The 21715-nt window shown below is 50.8% G+C and overlaps 7 protein-coding genes across 7 annotated transcripts; 5 read left to right on the top strand and 2 right to left on the bottom strand.

The window, feature by feature from the left end:
* Positions 1-79: 79 nt before the first annotated feature.
* Positions 80-3359, top strand: HO133_001524 (uncharacterized protein; the record flags this gene model as incomplete). The annotated part of the gene is made up of 9 exons (XM_037292454.1): positions 80-261; positions 311-388; positions 443-1208; positions 1261-1325; positions 1391-1731; positions 1830-2081; positions 2145-2407; positions 2457-2655; positions 2713-3359. 9 exons carry the CDS (start codon positions 80-82, stop codon positions 3357-3359), a joined length of 2793 nt encoding a protein of 930 aa, XP_037151873.1.
* Positions 3360-6286: 2927 nt separating this feature from the next.
* HO133_001525 (uncharacterized protein) lies at positions 6287-7086 on the bottom strand (the record flags this gene model as incomplete). Its single annotated transcript, XM_037292455.1, has 3 exons — positions 6287-6603; positions 6667-6970; positions 7024-7086. 3 exons carry the CDS (start codon positions 7084-7086, stop codon positions 6287-6289), a joined length of 684 nt encoding a protein of 227 aa, XP_037151874.1.
* Positions 7087-11315: 4229 nt separating this feature from the next.
* HO133_001526 (uncharacterized protein) lies at positions 11316-11753 on the top strand (the record flags this gene model as incomplete). The annotated part of the gene is made up of 1 exon (XM_037292456.1): positions 11316-11753. The coding sequence occupies one exon, from the start codon at positions 11316-11318 to the stop codon at positions 11751-11753; it is 438 nt and encodes a 145-aa protein (XP_037151875.1).
* A 284-nt stretch (positions 11754-12037) lies between these two features.
* Positions 12038-12684, bottom strand: HO133_001527 (uncharacterized protein; the record flags this gene model as incomplete). Its single annotated transcript, XM_037292457.1, has 2 exons — positions 12038-12330; positions 12453-12684. 2 exons carry the CDS (start codon positions 12682-12684, stop codon positions 12038-12040), a joined length of 525 nt encoding a protein of 174 aa, XP_037151876.1.
* Positions 12685-14188: 1504 nt separating this feature from the next.
* HO133_001528 (uncharacterized protein) lies at positions 14189-15039 on the top strand (the record flags this gene model as incomplete). Its single annotated transcript, XM_037292458.1, has 2 exons — positions 14189-14555; positions 14612-15039. The coding sequence occupies 2 exons, from the start codon at positions 14189-14191 to the stop codon at positions 15037-15039; spliced, it is 795 nt and encodes a 264-aa protein (XP_037151877.1).
* Positions 15040-16287: 1248 nt separating this feature from the next.
* On the top strand, positions 16288-16965 carry HO133_001529 (uncharacterized protein; the record flags this gene model as incomplete). Its single annotated transcript, XM_037292459.1, has 1 exon — positions 16288-16965. One exon carries the CDS (start codon positions 16288-16290, stop codon positions 16963-16965), a length of 678 nt encoding a protein of 225 aa, XP_037151878.1.
* Positions 16966-18407: 1442 nt separating this feature from the next.
* On the top strand, positions 18408-19780 carry HO133_001530 (uncharacterized protein; the record flags this gene model as incomplete). Its single annotated transcript, XM_037292460.1, has 2 exons — positions 18408-18715; positions 18784-19780. The coding sequence occupies 2 exons, from the start codon at positions 18408-18410 to the stop codon at positions 19778-19780; spliced, it is 1305 nt and encodes a 434-aa protein (XP_037151879.1).
* Between the last annotated feature and the right edge of the window lie 1935 nt (positions 19781-21715).

Consider the following 21715-nt stretch of genomic DNA (forward strand, 5'->3'; position numbering starts at 1 on the left):
GTTCGAGTGCGCCCTGCGGTATTGCCTATAAGATGGCGAGGCAGCCTTTCCCCGCTGTTCTCTGTCTAGAGCTTTCAAAATGGCCATACCTAACCTTCTTGCCGCCTTGTTCTTTGTGGTCGGCGTTTTATCACAAAAGATTATCGACTTGAGCGGAAGCGATTGGACATTGGAGAACTTGCCCCTGAATATCAGTGTGCCTGGATCGGTGCCTTCACAAGCGCATTTGGACCTTTACGCTGCTCAGGTCATCGGTGATCCGTACGCTCAGCTAAAGCGATTCATGTCGCTAGAGCTGACTGGCAGAAAGATACTATGGCTTGAATGACTTCAATTTGCGTTGGATAGCCAATAATAATTGGACATATAGCGCTTTGCTGTCAGGATTGTGAGTAACAAGGACGCCCAGATGGTGGAAGAAGCTGGTAATAATCCCGAATAGACGTACGACTAGCAGTACACAGACATGGCTTCTCTTCAACGGCCTGGATACCTTCACCAGTATCGAGTTCTGCGGGCAGCCCGTAGCCTCCACCAACAACCAGTTCCGCCAATACTATTTCGACGTCTCAACCTTGTTGGGTAATTGTACTTCACCGATTCTCAGCATCAACTTCGGCAGCGCTCCGATGATAGCCGATCAAATCGCTGCCGAGCCAGGCCAGGAGACATGGCCATACGGTGTTGAAATCATCTACGAATTCCCAAACAGGCAGTTCATCCGCAAGGAGCAATCGGATTTTGGATGGGATTGGGGACCTGCTTTTGCTCCGGCTGGCATTTGGCAGCCGGCATATGTCATACAGCTCTCTTCCTCGCCCAATGCATCCTCGGATATCTATGTCAGAAATTCTGATTTCGATATCGCTCGTGTGGGTCAAATGAACAACATTCCTCCGGATCAAAGCGCGCCTTGGCTTTTGAATGCAAGTCTAGACGTTTTGGGCAATTTGCCTCAGGGTGCTGCGCTTAACTATGTTATTGCCAATTCGATCACGAACCAGACTGTGTCTTCGGGTACTTTGAACAATGTGACCAGCTCCAATAGCACCATTACAGGTACTGCCGTGCTTGATCCTTCACTGTACGAATTATGGTGGCCTCGTGGATTGGGTCCTCAAAATCTCTACAATCTCACTGTCAGTATTGTCGACAGCAGTAACAACACATTGGCGTCGATCAACAGGCGTACAGGTTTCCGTACCATCGTAAGTCCTTCCGGAAAGGCGACCAACAAAGAGTCATTCTAACGGCGGCAAGGTTCTCAATATGCAAGTAATTTCGGACGAGCAGATAGCGCAGGGTATCGCTCCCGGAAACAATTGGTGAGGATACCACTTTTTTTTTCTAGTTGGATCGCTTAGGAACTACTCACTTACCAACTACTCAGGCATTTCGAAATCAATGGCCACGAATTCTACGCCAAAGGCTCGAACTTTATCCCTCCAGATGCCTTCTGGCCACGAGTGACTTCCACGAAAATACAGCAACTATTCGATTCTGTGACAGCTGCTAATCAGAACATGCTACGCGTTTGGGCTAGCGGAGCTTATACGCCAGATTTTATCTATGATATGGCTGATCAGGAAGGTATCTTGATGTGGTCGGAGTTTGAATTTGGTGATGCGCTGTATCCGGTCGATCAGGAGTTCATTGACAATGTCATCGAGGAAGCGACGTACAATGTGAGAAGAGTGAATCATCATCCATCGCTGGCATTGTGGGCTGGAGGTAAGCCACCAAGGCTGCCCCTCCCCGTATGCTCCATGTTCTTCATGGTCGTAGCATTGCAACCAGTCTGACATGAACTCCGCTGACCTTGTAATCAGGCAATGAGTTGGAGTCGCTGGAGCTAAGTACTGTGAACGATACCGCTCCTGACCAATACGACACCTACTTGGCACAGTACGAGCGACTCTTTTTAGACACACTTCTGCCGATAGTATATGCAAACTCCAAGAGCATTAGCTATATTCCCAGCAGTACCACTAATGGCTACCTCGAGTTGAACTTTTCCTTGCCCGAGCCGATGATCGAACGATATAACAACAAGACTCCTGGATCAGTGTATGGAGACACAGGTCAGTAACCGTCATCTTGTTTTGCTCTTGTCACGAAAGACCAGCCGAACCGACGTCCTTTAGATTACTACAATTACGACTCTTCCATCGCATTCAACTACTCTTCATACCCAGTCGGCAGGTTCGCAAACGAGTTCGGCTACCATTCTATGCCCTCTCTACAGACTTGGCAGCAAGCAGTGTCGCCGGCAGATCTTCACTTTAATTCCACAACAATTGTGCTTCGGAACCACCATAATCCGCCCGGTGGCTTGAACACAAGCAATTTCGCAAATAGTTCGGAGGGAATGGGCCAAATGACTATTGCAGCCCAGAGATGGTATCCAGTAAGACCTTGGTGCTGCACTCAAGTAGTCCTGGGTTAATGGTCCTCAGGTTCCAAATAAGACCGACAGCGTTGCAAACTTCTCTGCTTGGTGCCACACAACTCAGATCTTTCAGGCCGACTTCTACAAGTCCGAAATCCAATTCTACCGCCGCGGCAGTGGGTTTCCGAACCGGCAGCTAGGCTCCCTTTATTGGCAACTGGAGGATATCTGGCAGGCACCCTCATGGGCTGGCATCGAATATGATGGTAAGTCGCCCGCAAATTCATCCTCTGGAATCTGAACTGATCTGATCACGGCGCCAGGCCGATGGAAAGTCCTCCACTACACAGCCAAGGACATCTACCAACCCGTCATCATCTCCCCCTTCTACAACACCACAACCGGCGACTTGGAAGTCTACGTCACCTCCGATCTGTGGTCCCCCACAACCGGCATCGCTACCTTCGAATGGTACCGCTGGGACGGCACACCCATCACGAACATCAGCACACCATCGACCAATTTCACCGTCGGCGCGCTCAACACCACGCGCGTGCTCAAGACTACCCTCGACAACTCGACCCTCGACTTCAACAACGCCCTCCTCTACATGAACGTCACGGCCACTGGCCGCCTTCCGAATACAGACACCACAACGACGATCTTCACCCATGAGAACTTCTTCCACCCTTCCTCGCTCGCGCATGCCGAATTGGTCGATCCGGGCCTTGTATTATCATACGATAATACGACGAAGCGCTTCACGGTCGAGGCTACGACGGGCATCGCGGCGTGGACGTGGCTGGATTACCCCGCGGGGGCACTGCTAAATTTCGAGCAGAATGGCTTTTGGCTCCTGCCCGGGCGGAAGAGGGAGGTGGGGTACGCGTTGAAGAGCGATGGGACGGGGGGTCAGTGGGTGGCTGCGGTTACGGTGGAGAGTTTGTGGAACAACACGTTGGCTTATTAGATGGGATGGTTGGGGGGGGAGTGAGATGAGTTGTGTGCGGGGTGCTGAAGCGTCGGGCTTACTAGTCATGGTACGGAACGGCCGTCTACGGCAACCCATTTGGACCAGGGGGTCAACCACCGAAAATCCGTTTTTCATTTTTCCATTTTCCATTTTCCAATATTCGCTTATCCCACACCATTGCTACACATCAAGGCAATTTCTTTAGATTCTGAAGAGTGCAAATTATAGCGCGTATTCTATAATATAGTTTAAAATTCGAAATTATATAAATTAACTTAATATTAACGAAGTAATATTCAATTGAAGGTTTTAGAGCTATCTATCTTAACTGCACTCTTCAACCAAAGATAATAGAGTAACTCCACAATAATCATAGGAGCTTTAGACATAATAATTCTAAGTCTTCTTTCAATAACAGAACACTATTTAATAAATCACATCTGAGTATTATAGAGCCATCGCATACGTTTTGATAGATCGATAAATAAATCGGGAGGTGGCTATAAAAAATAGTTTTGCGATTTTACAATTTTCAAAAATTCGAAATTGCGGGGTTGACCCCCTGGTCCAAATGGGTTGCCCTACCGTCGAGGTCCCGGCTTCCTGGGTACATGGGCCGCACCACGGGGTGCGGCAACTTTTTCGTAGAATCGATCAAAAGTCCTGCTCGCTCTGTATCCCAACCCGAGTCCGAATCACCCCATCGAACATCACCTCCTCTCTAATCCCATCCTTCCGCCCCAAAAATCTTTTCCCCAATCGCCATTCCGAACACCCCCCCCCCCTCCTCACCGTCCGTCTCGACGTCACAACCCTGTCCGAGAACCACAGTCTGCTTATCAGCCAACTCGTCGCTCTTGTCCATCTACTCGCAAATGGTTGATTGGTTGAACGGATGGATGGATGAGTCTGCACGCGACATCTCCAACAAGCGAGCAGTCGTCCCCAAAACACAAACACAAAACTCGCGTGACTCGGCCCAAGAGTGCTGAAGTCGGTCCTCGGTTCACAATCTCTTCCGTGGACCCTTTGGCGCCGATGGGTCCGGAGAGAGAGAGAGAGCGTTCGCGTCTTGCAACGCCCGCCCGTCTTCCTCGACGCCGGATCGGTCGCGCGTCGGGCGTGACCCGATCTCGGTCTTCGGCATCGTTCGTTGCGGTCGCGGATTTATTCCCGGCGATGGTGTCGGTGGTTGATCGAGGGGTTTTTAATTCGGGTTGGCTGGGTGTGGCTGGGATTGGATGATTGCTAGGTAGGTAGGCCTTTCGGTCCGTGGCGCGGCGGCATTTTCGTCGAAGCCGATCGTATTCACGGGTCCTGTGCTTGAGTCGCGCGCTCCCTGAGCGGCTAGGAAGACGGTTTTTCGGGCTCCGAAGCCCGCTTCCGACGCCCTGTTGGATCAAAGCGCCGTTCAGCGTGCTCGCCGGGCGAGGGGATCGATTCTTGGACGCCGTTCCGACGGGCCCGTCGAGGGTGGAGCGCTTGGGGCCGGGTGATGTCACGGGGTCGTGAAGTGTTTCGTGGGACGGGTTGGGATCTTCGTAGGAGGTTTTGCGTGAGAGAGGGAGCTGGGGATTGGGTTCGAGGGGGTCGTGAGGCGGTTCTTGTGCGATGTGTAAGATGGATTGGAGTAGAGTGGGGCTGGAGTCGTGCATCGCTGTAGTGACGATGGCGAATCCTGGTGGATAGGTTCTGGTGTTAAATTCGTAAGCGTGCATTAGCGTGCCATGGCTCAGTCGACAGCCGGCCGGGAAAGGGGCTGTCGAGGTATGTATTCTAGAGTCGTGGCAGCTTATCCAATCCGAAAGCCTCGGCCTCCCGCCCAAGACGGTGCGAAGATGCGAGGAAACGCGGAAGCAGATGGCGCTTCGTCTTGAGGATACGTGACATGCTTGAAGGTTTAGCAGGCTGTCAATCAATCAATCGATCCATGCATGCATGCAAGTGGGCTAGAGCCGTAGTTAGTTGATGGATCTTCAGCATGAGAGTTCCCCTTTCCCCAAAAGGTTCGATCGCGCGGTGGAGGACGTGCGGCAGGCGCGTTTCTTTTTATACCTTGTTGATGCGTGATGAGCATTTGAGAAGTCGGATGGTGGCGGTGGCTTGTTATGGGGGTATGGCGACGTGGGGAGAGGAAGGGTCGTTGGGGAAGGGATTTTCGATGACGAGTGAGGGGTTGGCGAGGAGGTATAGGGGTGTTGTTGGGGCTTTTGGGAAAGTGGGGTTTTGGGGAGGAGGTGGGGTACTTGAGGGGGCACCCGGGGCAGGTTTGAGTCTTGGGGATGTGGTAGCGACGGATCTGATCGGTGAGGATCATCTGCTGAAGAATGACAAACGGTCAACAAAGTAATTCTTTCTGTGCAATGCAGAGAAATGATGAGACGGGTCTTGAGTTCGAAAGATGAAAGAGACATCGTCCTCGCAGGCGTAGGTACGAGTTCTGCTGCGTTGAGTACAGATATCCCAGTGTCCCGGCAAGATGGGTTCTCGTTGTATTGGCACAGAGAATCAAAAAACTTGAGGTTTTGCAATGCGATAATTATTTAAAAGGCAAACGGAACACACGACAAAGTCCTTGACCCGCTGACTGTAAGGTCGTAAAGTTTGGATAGATAGTGCCACTGCTATCTTCCTTGTAGCTTCAATTGCTGTTCACTGACGATGAGTTGCAAGTGGGGAATTTGAAGCCCGGCTTTGGGGGGACTTGTGCCCTAAAACTAACCTAACTTTAGGGACCAGCCTCCGAAGCCGGGTGATCGACGCCTGAAAGGTCCCCTGGTCCCTATAATCCTTACACCTGAACCAAGAACCCTGCCAGAACATGGGATAGACCTTCCTCTGTGTGCATATGTACATGTTGCACTACGATAGTCTTTGGCCACGCGCTATGAGACATAACAGCCTGACCGTCACACATACCATCATTAGGTAGCAGTACAAATAGGAGAGGTGGTCGTAATCGTAGGCATGACAGTATAACCACATGGGTCATTTCCCGCCATGGTCGGATACAGAGCAGCCTCATTGTTGCAATAGCACCAGCCAGGATCGTACTGATCAGGGCAAGCGTCGGGATCAGCACCATGGTAGCAGGAGGCGCTCGGTGCCGGAGGCGATGCGGATGTTGGACAAGGTGTTGTAGAAGGTTGATGCGTTCCATCCCCCTTCGAGTTCCACGGATTCTGGAACTGGCCCCCCCAGTCCACTGCTTCGTCACAAGATGCATCGCCAATTTGGTTCCCTGACGCCCTGGGATTAGCAAGCCGACTAGCGGACTGGACGTTGGGCTTCTGGTTTCACTTGCCAAAGGCATCGTATAGATAACCATCACTGTTGTAGTAGACATCGCCGTAGTCTTCGGGAAACGGAAATACACCTTTGCAGGTGGGCTCTCCAGTGGCCATTTGCTTGCTGTATTTGAAACCATCGAAAATCGTGACGGTATCGCAGTCTTTACAATCGTATGGATTGAGGGCTTCTGGAGCGCCGTCGTCGCTGGTGCCGCATGCGCTTGCGAGGCTGATGCCGCAGATGGGGATGGCAGCGGGGAAGCCGCCGACCATGTTTTTGGGATCGTACAGGTCGACGCAGTGGCCGTCTTCGATGTGCTGGTAGGCTGTTTAGCGGTGACTTTGATTGGAAGGAAGAAAGAGATACGTACTATGTACACTGCTGCGCCTATGTTGGCGAGCAAGAGGACAAGGTAGGATACGGCGAAATCCATGATGGCAATTTTCTGTATTTCGTGCTCGGGTTGACAGAGTCTTTCGTCAAGCAAAAGCTCCACTCAGGCGGGGGCCCGCAGTATTTTCTATACGAACATACCCTCTATATGCCTGGCATGCCGTCACTGGGACGCAGGTGGGGCCAAGTCTGTGTGCCTGGGGAAAGCCCAACGTTGGAGGTGAGGGTTAAACATGAAGCTATCCGAGTAGTCTCCATCTCTAATGGTTCATGTACTAGTACAGCATACGAACTTACGAAGGATAGGGTCAAAGGTAGCAAGGCTCGGTCGAAGTCATCTCCATGGTGAGGTACGGTAAGAGCGAGAGAGACCAATCTGTAAGATAGATGGACTGTTGAGGAGATTCTCAACCTCCTATAGAGAAAGACGTGTTGGCTTGTTAGAACGCCTCGGACAAAGCCAAGCCTTACTAAGTACCTAAGGTAAGGAAAGGTTGACGTTAAAAAAAAGGGGGCAGGTCTGCCGAGTGTGCAACTCCCCCAGCTCACCTACTCATAGGGCAAAGTAAAGCAGCAGCTCCAAGTCTCTTTGCCCACCAGTCCACAACGCAGCTGATGTTTACTAGGGCAGATTTGGACTGTTCATGAAAGATTAAGGGCTAGCAATACTTGTAACAGCATGCAGGTATGGTCTGACGTTGCAAAAGCCGTGTGAACAGCCAGTCAGCCACACGGTCGGCATCCAATACAGCGCAGCATCACCTTCCTCATGCTACAACCAGTTGGAATAGCATGGGCCTAGCACCCACAGGGCTAGATTCTATCAGCAATACAATCCTACATCGCTTCCTCGCCCTCACTCCCTTCAAGATGTGTAGATATTTCCGCCCACAGCGCGGCACCGTCCTCTTCATCTCTCGCAAGCATCAAGGCCGGATACTTTCCCGATGTCATCGAGGCACATAAGTTACAACCCATTGCCCAGCACATGTCGAACACGGTTCCGAACGTCTATTGTGCATCCAGGCGTAAAGAGTTGACCTACATCGTGATGGAGACGCTAGAGGGGGAAACGGTGGACCATCGATGGAAGCTGCGTACGAAAGACTCAAGAGCCCAAACATTGGACCAGCTGAAGGACATGATGCTGGAATGCGAAGTACCCCTCCTCCGCGAAGTAAGGGAGTCGCCAGTGTGTACGGTGGGACCATGAATGCCGGCTCTCTAGGCCAGCTACTGGGATTCGCTTTGGAATATCCAAAGATATCTCGAAATGTCATCTGTTGCTCAGAGCAGGTTGCGAGACGCACAATCATCCTGACGCCCGTCAGCCCATCGTCATGCCCGAGCAAGATGCATGGCCTATTTGTGCTACGCACATGAAGATGATATCGTTGGCATAGTCGAGTGGGAAACAGCAGGATGGTTTCCGTCGTACTAGAAATACACAACGGCGAGGAACGTCAAATCTCTTCTGACGAGAATAAGTCGATGGCTTTCTAGAGCCACAACCCAAGGCATTGGCTATGGGAAAGCTCCGTGAAATATGCTGTGGAGAATTAGGTGCGTAAATGACCCGCAGATGTTCTACTCATGGGCAATAATTCGCTTAAATATACGCACAATATATGCGAGACGTAAGAACTCCGACAATCAGCTCCCGAGCTCAAGCAAGTCAAACGTCGCCACCGTCAAGTCAGAAAGGTTTCTTTCCACCGAAGGAATAGTGGGCCTTCTCATTCTACATACACCGTCTTGGCGTAAGGGTCGGCTGAGTGGATAGTGTCAGCGCTTAGCATAGCACAACATTAGTCTAGGTCCTCGGCCAGCGAGGACATTCGACCCTGATATCCTCATGAATCATCGAGAAAGCCTCGAAACTCCTGCGCCTGCACTACTGCGTGGTGACTTAGGCTGAGCATCAAGCTGCGAGCAGGTCGTGCTGTGTGAGCTTTTTGTAAAGTAGTCCGTGTCTCAGCTTTGATACCATTCTTCAGCCATCAGCGGCGAGGACAATCTCTATGCGTTGAATTTTGAGGTCCCCAGCCGCAAATTTCGCCAGGAGTATGCCACTAGAAACTGGTACTCCTCAGTCATTGGGATACTCGTCTGCTATGTGCATACAATACGAAATCTTGCGACTCGAGCACATCCGCCCACTCAACAGTTCAACAGCTTTACCATCCACCCATGGAACGGTTTCACGCACTTTCTGAATTCCCGTCGGCCCCTGCCTTGTCCCACGTCCTGGTGCAGTGGGTTCTCGTTTGCATGGCAAAATCATCAAGACCCCCTAGTCTTCGCAAAGACATAATTTTCGAGAATGAATTTTCAGAACAGGATATTTGGTTGTAAAGTCTTCAATCAGCTCACGAATAACAACTGCGGCATTGAACAGTTCTTCGTAACTTCATTCGTTGTTGAGTTGTGATGATGTTTCAAGAAGGGATTTTGGTAGCCCAATCTTGTACCGTTGCGGCGAGAACCCTGTCAGGATAAGTGATACCCTTCTTGAAAAGGAAGGTGAGAACTGAAGAGGTCCAAATGTTGCCTTTTCAGCCTCTAAAGATGCTTCCTCGACCAGGCTGAATGTGACACATTTCCAGATCTCTTTGATGCCAGAATTCGCCGTTAGAACCGTCAAAGCAAGACCGGAAGCGTGTTACTCATCAGGGTCTTCTGCATACTTCGACTGACTGCTGAGGGCCCGGTGGATGCTTGTGCGGTCGCGTGGATTCGAACGCATCACCAAGTAGTGCTTTGCTCTCACCCAGCCATTTTCGTGCTGCACCCTAAGATCTGGTCTTTGAGCACGACGAGTGGCGCTGCGATCTTGCGGCCGGACCAAATTTCGACCACCAGATCAGGCGTGTCAGAATGGCCAGATTCGAGGCCGTCCAAGCAGTGAGCAGTGTTTGGACCAAGACCTTGGCATCATACAAAAAGGATCTTTCGGAAGGACCTTATTGTGGTGGAAGGAATCACCTCGCCAACAGATATCGCCAATCACATTAAGGATCTAGAATATATTGGTCGTCAGCCGGACAGAGGAGAACATTACTCTCGCCCTGGAGGAGTACCCTAGTATCATCATTGGCCACAAAGATATCGAAGCCGACATTCACTCCTATATCACGGCAGAGATCGAAAGAAGTCCGAGATTTCGAGGCAAATCGATTCACCAGAGAATGATCAGTGCTCTCTCATCAAGACACGGTGGAATGTTTCTATGGGCATACTTAATGATCAAAGAGTTGAGAGAACCTGGGACTGTGAGACAGGTGGATGATGCTTTGAGGAGTTTCCTGGGGGACTCGAGAAGATGCATGAAAGGACCATCACACGCCTAGACGCTACTCTAGGTAGTGCTCATCGACAGCTGGCGACTAAGATCTTGACGTAGATAGTATACGGTGTCAGACCTCTGCGGCTGGTGGAGCTCCAAGAGATCCTAAGTTTTGAGATCCGAGAAGGCAGGACAATTGGTCAACCGCCAGTCAACGATGATGATCTTTTGTACTCAGAGAAAGACATCGAACTAGCTTGTGGGGCGTTGGTGCTAAGCAAGAATGGTAATCTACAACTGATTCATCTGTCAACAAAGGAGATTCTGATGAAATGAAAAGACCTTCCCAAATGCTTTCTGATGACTCGCGTCTCGCCTTCTACGTGGACGCACCATGGGAGAACCCTCACATGACTCTATTTTGTATCTCCTCCTTAAGCACCCATCTGGATGGTATTGAATCCCTAATAAGACCCAACTTGGGGGCTGTATCGAGACTACAGATTACCAAAGATAGCTATGATTTGACAGACTTTGTCAAGAGGTCGCCATTCATCGACTACGCAAGTATCTCATGGCAGGCGCACCTGATAGACGGCAAAATCAGCCTCGAGTGCGAAAACATTATGTGTCGACTGCAGACATTGCTGACGTATGATTTGACGATTCTCTGTCGCGCTGCTTAAGAAGGAGGGAGGGCCGGGTTGGAATGTTGTTGGGGGGGCTTTTCCCCCCCCCCCCCCTTTTTTTTTTTTTCCCGGGGGGGGGGGGAAAAAAAAAAAAAAAAAAAAAAAAAAAAAAAAAAAAAAAAAAAAAAAAAAAATTTTTAAAAAAAACCCCCATTAAAAAAAAAAAAAAAAATTTTTTCCGGGGGAAAAAAAAAAAAAAAAAAAAAAATATAAAAAAAAATTTTTTTTTTTTTTTTTTTTTTTTTATAAAAAAAAAAAAAAAAAAATAAACGGGGTCTTCGTGACTCAATCAACATGCATCAACTGGCGAAGCACACAATTGCTGTTGCAATCACCGCATTTCCAATCCACGTCGCCCTTGCGACAGTCCATTTACAAGCGGGCGAAACTGGGGATGACCTGGTCCGTATTTTGTTTCTGCCGTATCTGTTACCAAAAGGCCCCCCCGTGATCAAGAATCATCGCGTGACGCTGAATCAGATCCTGACCAAGTTGGAGAAAGCTGCAAGAGCTGCAGATGCAGATATAGATGAGCTCTTTTTCACGAGAGATTTGGTGAGACATCCGAGGCAGAGAGCAGCGGCATGGATTCCGAAGGGGCCGCAGTCTTTGCCGATGAAGATGAAAGGGGGCGGTTTTGGCGCTAATGTAGAAGGGCGCGACGGAACTGAGTTGGAAGAGGCCGCAATTGCTGCAGATGGAGATGAAAGGGGAGTGCGCACTTTGATTTAGATATAGTGTAGGGAACTAGGGTTGGAAACTAGATTTTGATAACGTTTCAGAGCAGAGACGATAGCCATTCGAAGAGAGAGCTTGTAGACATAATCTGAGCTTTTCTTGCTGCGACAACACACTATACGTTTTATCGGCAACACCCCCTAATTCTTACAATACCCCCGCCAGCAGGTAGAAACAGTCTCGCGCTAACCGTGACGATCTTTCCACTATCATACAAAAATATCCTCCCCTTCCCACACTCACCATCGACATCCGCTCCATTGCTCCAAAACCCCCCCCTAAACAGTGCACGGGACGAAAGCGCCCAGCTTCCCCGTGTTCGTCAACTTGGTCGGGTCGTGCGTGATCATGCCGCAGTATGTGACCGAGTTGGCGCTGGCCGGCGCGAAGATGACCCGGTCCGGCTCCTTGGCGTTGTTGGGTCCCGTGGGCAGTTTGGTGTTCTTGTTCGGCACCCACGGGTTGGCGCCGTAGCGGAGCACGGGGTACTCCCAGAGACTGGTGACGCCGGCGCAGTTGGGGAAGGTGAGGCTCTCGTAGTTGTTGTAGATGTGGGGGTAGGCGCTTGAGCCTGGATTGGGGGAGAAGGGGTTGGGTTAGTGGGGGGTTCGTGTTTAAGGGTTTGGGTTTGAGGGGAGGGGGGGGATGGGGGCATGGAATGGAATGAATGGGTTGGATGGGAGGGACTCTTACCCATCTGTGTGGGAGGATTGGTCGTCGCCCATGCAGTGCCTTGGTTTATGGCAGCGAGGATGGCGCTTTCCGCAACGCCGTAGCCGAGGCAGGTCACGGTTCCTTGAGGCGGTGTGATTGGGACTACTCGCTTGTCGAGGGCGGGGCTCGTGTCGACGGGGACGGGTATGGCGGAGGAGAAGACGCTGGGTGCCAGGCACAGGGTGAGGCCTGCGGCGATGATGAACTGCATTCCGAAGACTGTGATTGTGTTGGGGGAAATGATTGGGTGGATGTGTTTCTTGGAGTGTGGATTGAGGCGGTTTGGGTAGGGTAGATGTGAGATGTGAGATGCTCTGGTTTGATGGATGAGATTGGATGGATGTGATGGGATAGATTAGAGTCCGGAAGAGAGCGCGTTATATATCGTTCAGATCTTGAGGTGCTGATGTCCTGCAACATCTTCAAAAGTTACAAGGCGCAGCGATACGTCATGAGGATTGATATTCGTCTCGCAACAAATCATTAGAAACTAATCATCGATCCTGCAACGTACAACACAACATAGACATATGGAAGTTGGTGAAGCTATGAGCATCATGTTGGAAGATATTACCATGTGGAAAAACGCAGCAGTAGCAAACAAACAACCCTGAGACAGTTGGTCACAACACCAGGATCTCCAACTCACAACGATTATGACGAAGTACACCTCCCTGATATAAGTGTACGGCAGAATTGGTGGCGGGGGAATGATGAACCAACAACTCGGTTTCAGGACACCGAAGGAAGGTTGCCATATGCTTGGACCCTGACCATGTGCGGCCACACTCGGAGGATGAATCTTGACCGAGAAAGACGGCTCGTTTTCACTCAACGTCGATCAGATCTGGCACAGGTTTGACTGCTGAAGGTGGATTTGTAGTGACATAAGCGTCTGAGCCTTCGATGTACTAATACTCGCAAGTGGGTGCACGACGATGGAATGCTGTTGTTGATTGCAATACGCTCACGCTGCAGCGAATTCGGCATTTACCCGGGCCCTCTAATATGGTCACACCTTCTTGGAAGGCGAGGCTCCGCCACCGGCTTCGTATCACCCAGTTTAGAGGGAGTATTTTCATCATTCCATTGTTGTGTGTAAAGCAAAGAAGAAGAGGGGACTATTTCGGGCCTAAGCCGGTGGGTGCTCATTTGCCGCGCGGGAGGGCTTAGTCGGCGCACAGCGGTCTTGGCGATGTGGTTAATTGCTTGGCATAACAATATCAATTTCCATTCCAATTCGTTTCAAGTCTCGAGGTTATGTAGCCGTAGGATTCGCAGATGTTGTTGGTTGGTCTTGATGGATTGTGTTTGGAGTGCGATGGTGGGCACAGTTGGTCGATCGATTCAAAACTAGAGGATTGTCCATGGCGCAGCCCCGGGAATAATCCAGCCCCCAGTAGTGACCCTACCTGCTGTGCATAGTGGATCTACCGAGGTACGATTGAGTGGCTTTGCTGTTGTTGCTGTAGAGAGCTGGGATTGGTTGTTGCGTCTACTGGGAGGAGTGAATGCAGATCATATCTGCCCCGTACTGCTGCCTGCCTTTGCACAGCCCCACTTTGGATTTCGCTTCCATTCCTCAACTTGGTCACTTCACTTCCCTACTTTCATAAAACCGCTGTTCATACCAACTGCCACCCCAGATTATTTCACAATCATCTTCCTCCATCACATACGCATTCTTTCCATCCGCTGCTTAATCGTCTCCAGCTATGTCTCCTACAGCCTATGATACCTGGCTGGTCGGCCTCAGAGAAGATAATGAGAGCATGCCCAGCATTGACGAACAACAAGCTTTCCTAGATTTTCTCAATCAAAAAACAACAGCACAGGAAGCCGCTTTGGCTTTTACACATGGGGTAACCAACGCGAAATACCAAGACCCAGAGAGCCTGTGGCTCTTACTCTGGCAAGCGGCCCAAGAGTGGCCGGAAACTCACCAATGTCTTGTCGAATTGCTAAAAGCCATCTCGCATCTGCCGCCTATCACACGGGAAGGCAAAGTTGGCGAGAACTCCGAATTGGAATATTGGAGCGGACTGCCAGAGTTCGAGTTTGGGCTGAGAGAGTATTGGGATGGTAAGGAGATATTTGACACCAACCCTTAAAAAAAACCCATCTAAATTTTCTCTTAGGACAAGCAACTCGCGTCATCTACAATGCGGAACCCGACATACACTCTGGTTTCATCAATCTCACCTCGTTCAACGCCCACCTTTTCCGCGACGAGGTCTTTCAGCTGGAGACTTGGGCCATAATGACACTGAGCATTGCTCTCGAGAAGGACTACGAAAGCCAATCGCATCTGCTCGACACATTCATCCCGGCAGCTGCTCAGTATATCCTGCAAACCGGCCCGGCTGTGTATAAATGCGACAAGGAAGTCATCTTTGCTGGTCCGTTATTAGAGAAGGCAAGAGAGAAGGGCCCAGTTGAGCGATGGGGGTTCTGGAAGGAGAGGTTTGCGTCAGTGCAGAATCGAGAGCATCTGAAGGACAGCACTCGAGCTATTGGGAAGGAGGTGGCAGATCGTATGGAGAAGATTGAAAAGGACTCTCATTAGTTTCAATTGTCTATCGCACCGTTGGTACCGCTCTAGAATATGCCACTGCTTGTGTAATAGCTTGCTCTACTATGATTGTTCCACTCCTGCTCTGATCCAAACAAAACTACACAAATTCTGCGGAGGCTCTGGTACGGACCATCTGAGTGTGTAATCGAATCAAAGAAATCCGGCGTCTCCTAAAGCCGCATTCGATGAGATATGTCTTGGCTCTGATGACCAAGCGTAGTAAACTCCGGAAACGAATTCTAAGTGCCAAAATTATCAGGAGCCAGAAGGACCAACTCACGCAGTAACATGATGATCAAGCTGTTCGACATGCTTGGATATGGTACAGTAGCGTGTGTGTGTGTGCGATTCCTGCTCGGAGGAAGGCTGAATGCCACGCTTAATCCTTCAGGAGTGAAGCCCCCACTCCGCATTACGACCATATTCGATTACGTACAACGTGGACTGAGTGTTTGTATGACGTATGATGACCCTTAGTTGAACATCTCCAAAATGAGCCCGGATCCTGCATGTTTCTGTTGTGCAATGTTGGCGGCAGTGATCTGAGGTGCGAAACTCGACACAGGGAGCTTACTGTTGTGTCCAACACTACTTGGACCTCGAAACCTGATCAAGGGTCTGAATGACATCAGTGATGTCAAGAAGGATCAGAGTAGAGATGGCCAAAAAGAGAGAAGCAGACACACAGCACATACGTGAAACCCGTGGTTGGTCGACAGGCTTTCAAATCGCCAACGAACACTGCCCAGTTACACTTCAGCTACTGGGGCAAACGCAATTTTCTCACACGAATGATGCAATGTGGATTGATTTGCGGTCTGCGAAACACCCTCCTGTGCCGAGTTGTGGCGTACGAGGGTTGGTCGCTGGTCCTGAATGTCGTTACAACGACCTCACAACAACGGAGGAAAAAAGTCAGCTCCTTTTTGCAAGTTTCAGAGAAAAATGTGAACCGGCAGTGTCACAGTTGAATCCTACAATCGCTCGTGATAGACACAGCCAGTATCTTCAACAATCAAGACGTCATGCTTGTGCTCAAGGGTGCAGACAAAAGATATAAAAGAAGGCCGTCGAACCTCAGTTCAACAGACATAAACACATTCCACAGACTCACACAACAAGAAGAACTATCTCACCGGAGCCATCAGATTCAAGTACCTCTATTTCAGCCGTTATTCGATATTTCAACAATTCATCTTTCAATCTCGTTTGATCATCAGAACATCACCAACGACAATCATGCATTCCTCAATCCTCACCATTCTTGCTGCTGGCAGCCTCTACCTGACCTCATCTTCAGCTGCACCCACCACCTCCCCACCGCCTGGCATCGGCGCAACTGTAAACCAACTCGACTCCAACGGCATGCTCCATTGGACTCCCGCAGCAAATGGCGGACGCACTACCACCATCGCCGCCGGACTCATCTCTCACGCCCATCAGCAACTGGCGGCCGGCAGCTCTCGAAAGCTGAAAGCCCGTGACGGCCCCAGCGCAGATGTCGGCGGCTGGACCAACCTCGGTCAGATCCAGGATTACGCCGCCTCGTACGCCTGCGAACAAAGCGGTGTTTATGGCGTCAGCACGACCATCGCAACCCACGTCACCGACGCCTGTACCGCTCTCCTGGCAACAGTGCCCGGCGCTCCCATTGCGGAAACCGCATGGCAAGTATACCAGTCGGCCGCCGGTCCGGGTGCCGACGGTGGCTCCGTGGGCACTGTTTTCCGCTACTTTACGAACACGGCGAGCGCGCCTGCGCTCACGCAGACTATCTGTACCACCGCTTTCACGGACCTGACGAGTACATTTTGTCAAGGAAAAGGGGATCATGGTGCGGATACGCAAGGTGGTGAGGTTAAGATTGGTACTGGGAATGACTATCTCATGGTTGGTTTCGACCCGAACGGTGCTTAAGCTGTGGTGGACGTTTGACTTGGAAGTCTCATAGATTGCAGTGTTGAGGGAGATTGGACAAAAGGGGTTGTGGATGATGGCGCACTGTCTTATGTACCATGTATTTGTACGAGAAGAGCTGGTCGCGCTGGCTTTCGCGATCTGACTCCCTTCAACATGAGCTCAGAAGACAGACTGTACAATAGAAGTTTCGAATTCGTTACGTTACATGAGTTTCTGCCCATATTCACTGGCTTACCACTTGCGTCTCGTCTTTTGTTCACCCAGGCCGAATGATAACTAACAGACCTGTAAACATGCCACAATGCTTCATCGATCTACCTGAATGACGTATGTGCATGTATCCTAGAGCACAGTCGTATTCGCCCAAGTCAAGCTCTCTGCCAAACGTCGCATCGCAGCAGCAGAGCAGACGGTGTAGTTCACTCCTCTAAAACGCAACTCCACTAAAGATAGGCGCCGTGACACTAACGTTTGCGGGCTTGGTAGAAAGCACAACTTTACCACAGCCACAATTTTTGAAACAGCTGAGATATTTCACCAGAACAAATGCTCCGTCAAGGGACAGTCAATGCAGCAACTAGAACGTTTAGAAAACACTATCCCATGCCGTAAAACGTGTCTCTTGGACTGAACGAGCTTTGTGTTTTGCACTTGCCAACACAAAGGGCTTTTCGTGGCGCTTGCCATGATGGTTGCCGCCCGCCAGGCCAGAAGGATTCTTTGGGGTTACAACCGCGGAATCCTTTCGATCCATCATTGGATTTCCTGTTTCAAAGTCTGCAGCTGTGGGAGGGGCGAAGCTTTCAACCTCTGTGTTGCATCCAATCTGTTCGCTGTCCCCACCCGGTGGGCGAAGGAAGGCAACATCTTTCTTGTTCCATCTATAATCCTGCAGTGTTATTTGCTCCTCTACATGCTCGTACCATAGAGGATGCGCCTTTCCGGTGGCAGAGAAGGTTGGATGTTACCTCACTCACTTGGTGCCATGTTCTTTACGCCTCAAAGGAGCCTTTACAAAGCCTTTTCCTCCGTCTATGAAGTCATCGACTTCCTATTCGAACCCTCATGTGGGGTTCGGGCGATCAAATCCGACCGAACATCTTAGATGTAGGTTACAGATCCTGAACCACCAACACTCTCAGGCTGAGCCTTGTCGCCGGTGAATCTGCTGCGTCTCACATTTGAAGTTGTTCTGTTGCTTCAGAAATGACGATCTTCTCGGCGCAGTCTTTCTCAGCATGTAGTCTTGTCAATATGTTTCCTGTTACAGCCTTTCGCGAGGCTGATCTCCTTCAAAGTCTTCAGGGAATTTATAACGTTCTTCCCCGTTCTCCTTTTTTAACGTTGCGCAGCTTAATTTCCTGGTAACGTTCCCTCAATGCCATTAGTTGAGTAATTCATAACAAGAAAATCCCATCGTCTTATCATACTAGCACGTCATGAACAGTCTACGGGCGGCCAAAATGTTTTTCGTCAACAGAACACCAGATGAACGACAAAGTCTGGGCTCTAGTGGCTATGGCGACAAAGGGGAAGGAAATTACCCTTCAGATATTAGCGAGACATCTGGAGACAGCCTCGAAGCAGGCTTCGTCAAACCAGGAAAAGTTAAGAAGCCTGGCTTAGGTAGAAGATTCACGGAATATGCTCGCGGACGGAAGACCTTTTTTGTCGACTGGAGCTCCGCTCAGCCTCGAAGCGTCTGGGCTATCATAACATCGGCGGTCCTAGGGACTGTCGTCATCCTGTACGTTCATCCTCCTGCTCTTTTTTCATTGGCGACTCGTAAAGGAAAGGATGGCTAAAACCCGACAGTGTCCTAACTGCTCTATTGATATATTTCAATATCCATCTACGAAGACAGATCCCCCGCAACGACATACAAAGGATCGTGGCTTCATGGGGAGCGCCGGGCTCTCCGACGCAAGCAGAAGCCCATTACCCCACGGACTTCAGCCGAGACATCACTCCAATCCCTTGCCATTCACACAATGACTACTGGCGCAAAGTGCCTCTATATGACGCGCTCGCGGCTGGATGTACGGGCGTAGAGGCCGATGTCTGGCTCACTGACGACGATCTCCTCGTTGGTCATTCAGCTGGCTCCTTAACATCCGCACGCTCTTTAACATCTCTCTACATCAATCCTTTAATATCAATCCTGGCCCATCAGAACCCGCCTCTCACATTCCAAAATACCACCACGGCTATCCCTGAATCCAACTCAACCCCCAGCAGCGCTTCTATCAACGGAGTTTTCGAAACCAATCCAGCAACTTCGCTCACCCTGCTCATCGACGTCAAAACAAACGGCACAGCCACCCTACCAGTCGTGCTCCAGCAGCTCGAACCCCTCCGATCCCGGGGTTATCTAACATACTTCAACGGCACCGCCGTCATCCCCGGCCCCATCACCGTCGTCGGCTCCGGCAATACCCCTTTCGACCTGCTCACCTCCAACACCACCTACCGCGACGTCTTCTTCGACGCCCCGCTGGACCAGCTCTGGGGCGAAACCGCCCCCGCCAACGCCTCGCTCTACACCTCGGACAACTCCTACTACGCGAGCGTGGACTTCGCGGCCGCGGTCGGGAAGCCGTGGCACGGCAGTTTGGAGCCGCAGCAGGTGGATACGATCTTGGGACAGGCGGGCGCGGCGGCGGCGAGGGGCTTGAGGGCGCGGTATTGGAACACGCCGGCTTGGCCGGTGGGCGTGAGGGATCACGTTTGGGACGTGCTGGAGAAGGAGGGCGTGGGGATGCTGAATGTGGATGATTTGGAGAGTGCCAGTCGGCGGAATTGGGGGGGTTGAAGCGCGGACTTGGGGTTCTGGCCTAGCGGCTGGGTGTGTGTGGTGAGAGCCTGGCGGAGGCGGAACGCTGCCGGTGCTGGGCAGAAGGCTAGGGCGAATATGGCCGGCGAAGAGATGTGGGAGATTGGCCTTGGATTCCAGTACGCCTATATAGGTTCTTGAAGACCGCACCGATAATGATTGTACTGAACAATGTTGTTAAGCCTCTCATATTTTATTACGTTTGCTCGATACCTTCAACCCCCGTCTGCTTCAGCGCCGTGGACTAACAAGCACTCAATCTCGCATGGTAACCGACCCACAGCGCCCATCGCGCCTGATTCCTCCACTGCCTCATCATCCGTCCGTCCATCCATCCATTGTCAAAATTCAGCTCAGGCAGAACAAGTGGTCTGTAGATTGCATGAATCATTTCATCCCAGAACTCTCCTGGGGCATGTCGTTGACCCCATACAACTCTGGTGATATAGCTGACACGTGGCTGAGAACCATATCCTGACATCCAGATCCATCACCACCTGCTCAAACCCATCTCAGGACCTCCAGAAAGCACCCTTTGTACGCCGTCGAAGATACGACTCGGTACTAACACGACCCTATCGCAACTTCTACCCTCAGACCTTCGTCCCTGATTCGTTTCATGTCTGTCGTACGTACGTACGTAGCATACTTTGAAACCTGGGCCTTCGATGTCACTGTGGCATTATCGAACTGCGCTCCCGTCCTGGCGGATTAATCGTGGATGCGCGCGGAATCGGTAAAGGGCTGTCGACGCTGTCGACCATGCCACTGAGGAAGCTGTGTTGTTCAACATCCCTTGTCAATTTCATTCCCTGGCTCTCACGGACCGCTAGTGCTGGATTTTTCCGCGTGTGATATGGTACATGCGCTGCGATTCCGGGATTTGCCGCCGTAAATTTCGAACGTGTAGGCGGCTCTTGGAGTCTGGCCGGGTGCAGAAGGTCACGTTGTTGAGTCGGTTTGCATCGATAGTGGAATATCGGGAACGCGTCCGACATGGACTGCGACTGTGCTCGCCTCTGCGCGCTGCACGGGACTTGGCATTAGAGGAATCGATTTCGTATTCTTGCCGGAATCTTTCCGAACGGTGCCACCGTTTTTTCAGTCGCTGACTGTGAGAGATTTTTTATGGTCTCTCGACATCAAGGGCGGTGGCTCGGCGCGCCATCTCCTCGAGAGGGGGGAGGGCCAATTACCTGCCAAGCACCTGTCGACGGCGGCTATCCCGTTATCGCTGCGTGATTCATGTCGTTGTCGTTGCGTGCATTGACGGAATCGGCGGATATGCTCGCGTTGCTGGATGCGCCTTGCACGACGAATGGGTCTTGCTGGTGGCAGAGCTCCGGCACCTAGTGAGCCAGCGCAAGCGGTGGCGACGAATAAATATGTAAGTTATGAGGTGAGCGTTGCTTCTATATGGCATCGCATATAGCTAGGAGATGAGGTGTAGGGAGGTAGAGAGGCTTTATGCAGCTGCCGAATCAGGTTTTGCATGAAACGGAGATAAGGAAGAGACCATTCCTGAAATGTACGTACAATTGGGTCCGTCTGCAGTGCCGTCGGAGTTGAGGAAGGATGTCTTTTGACACCAATTGTTTTCTGTCATAGAGTCCGCGCATTGGTCCGGGCCGCCTTGTAGTGGGTTGGAAAAATCATTGGGTTGGTCCAGGAGTCAAAGTGCTGCAAGTTCTGATGAGGTCCTTAGCTACGAAACAGGCACTCGTTCGGAGATAAAATTCATGTTACATTATATGGAGTGAAGGTCCTCGATAAAGATCTTGGAGTCAGCTTTGTCACAATAGAAGCCATTTTGAGCCTTGAATCACGTCTATGCAGCGGAGACTCCCAAGACATGACCCATGTATTATCCTTGGGCTGGAAGGAAAGACATCGAGATCGAAAGTACGTACCAGT

Source organism: Letharia lupina (assembly GCF_014066315.1).
Source record: "Letharia lupina isolate WasteWater1 chromosome Unknown contig_12, whole genome shotgun sequence".
NCBI lineage: Eukaryota > Fungi > Ascomycota > Lecanoromycetes > Lecanorales > Parmeliaceae > Letharia > Letharia lupina.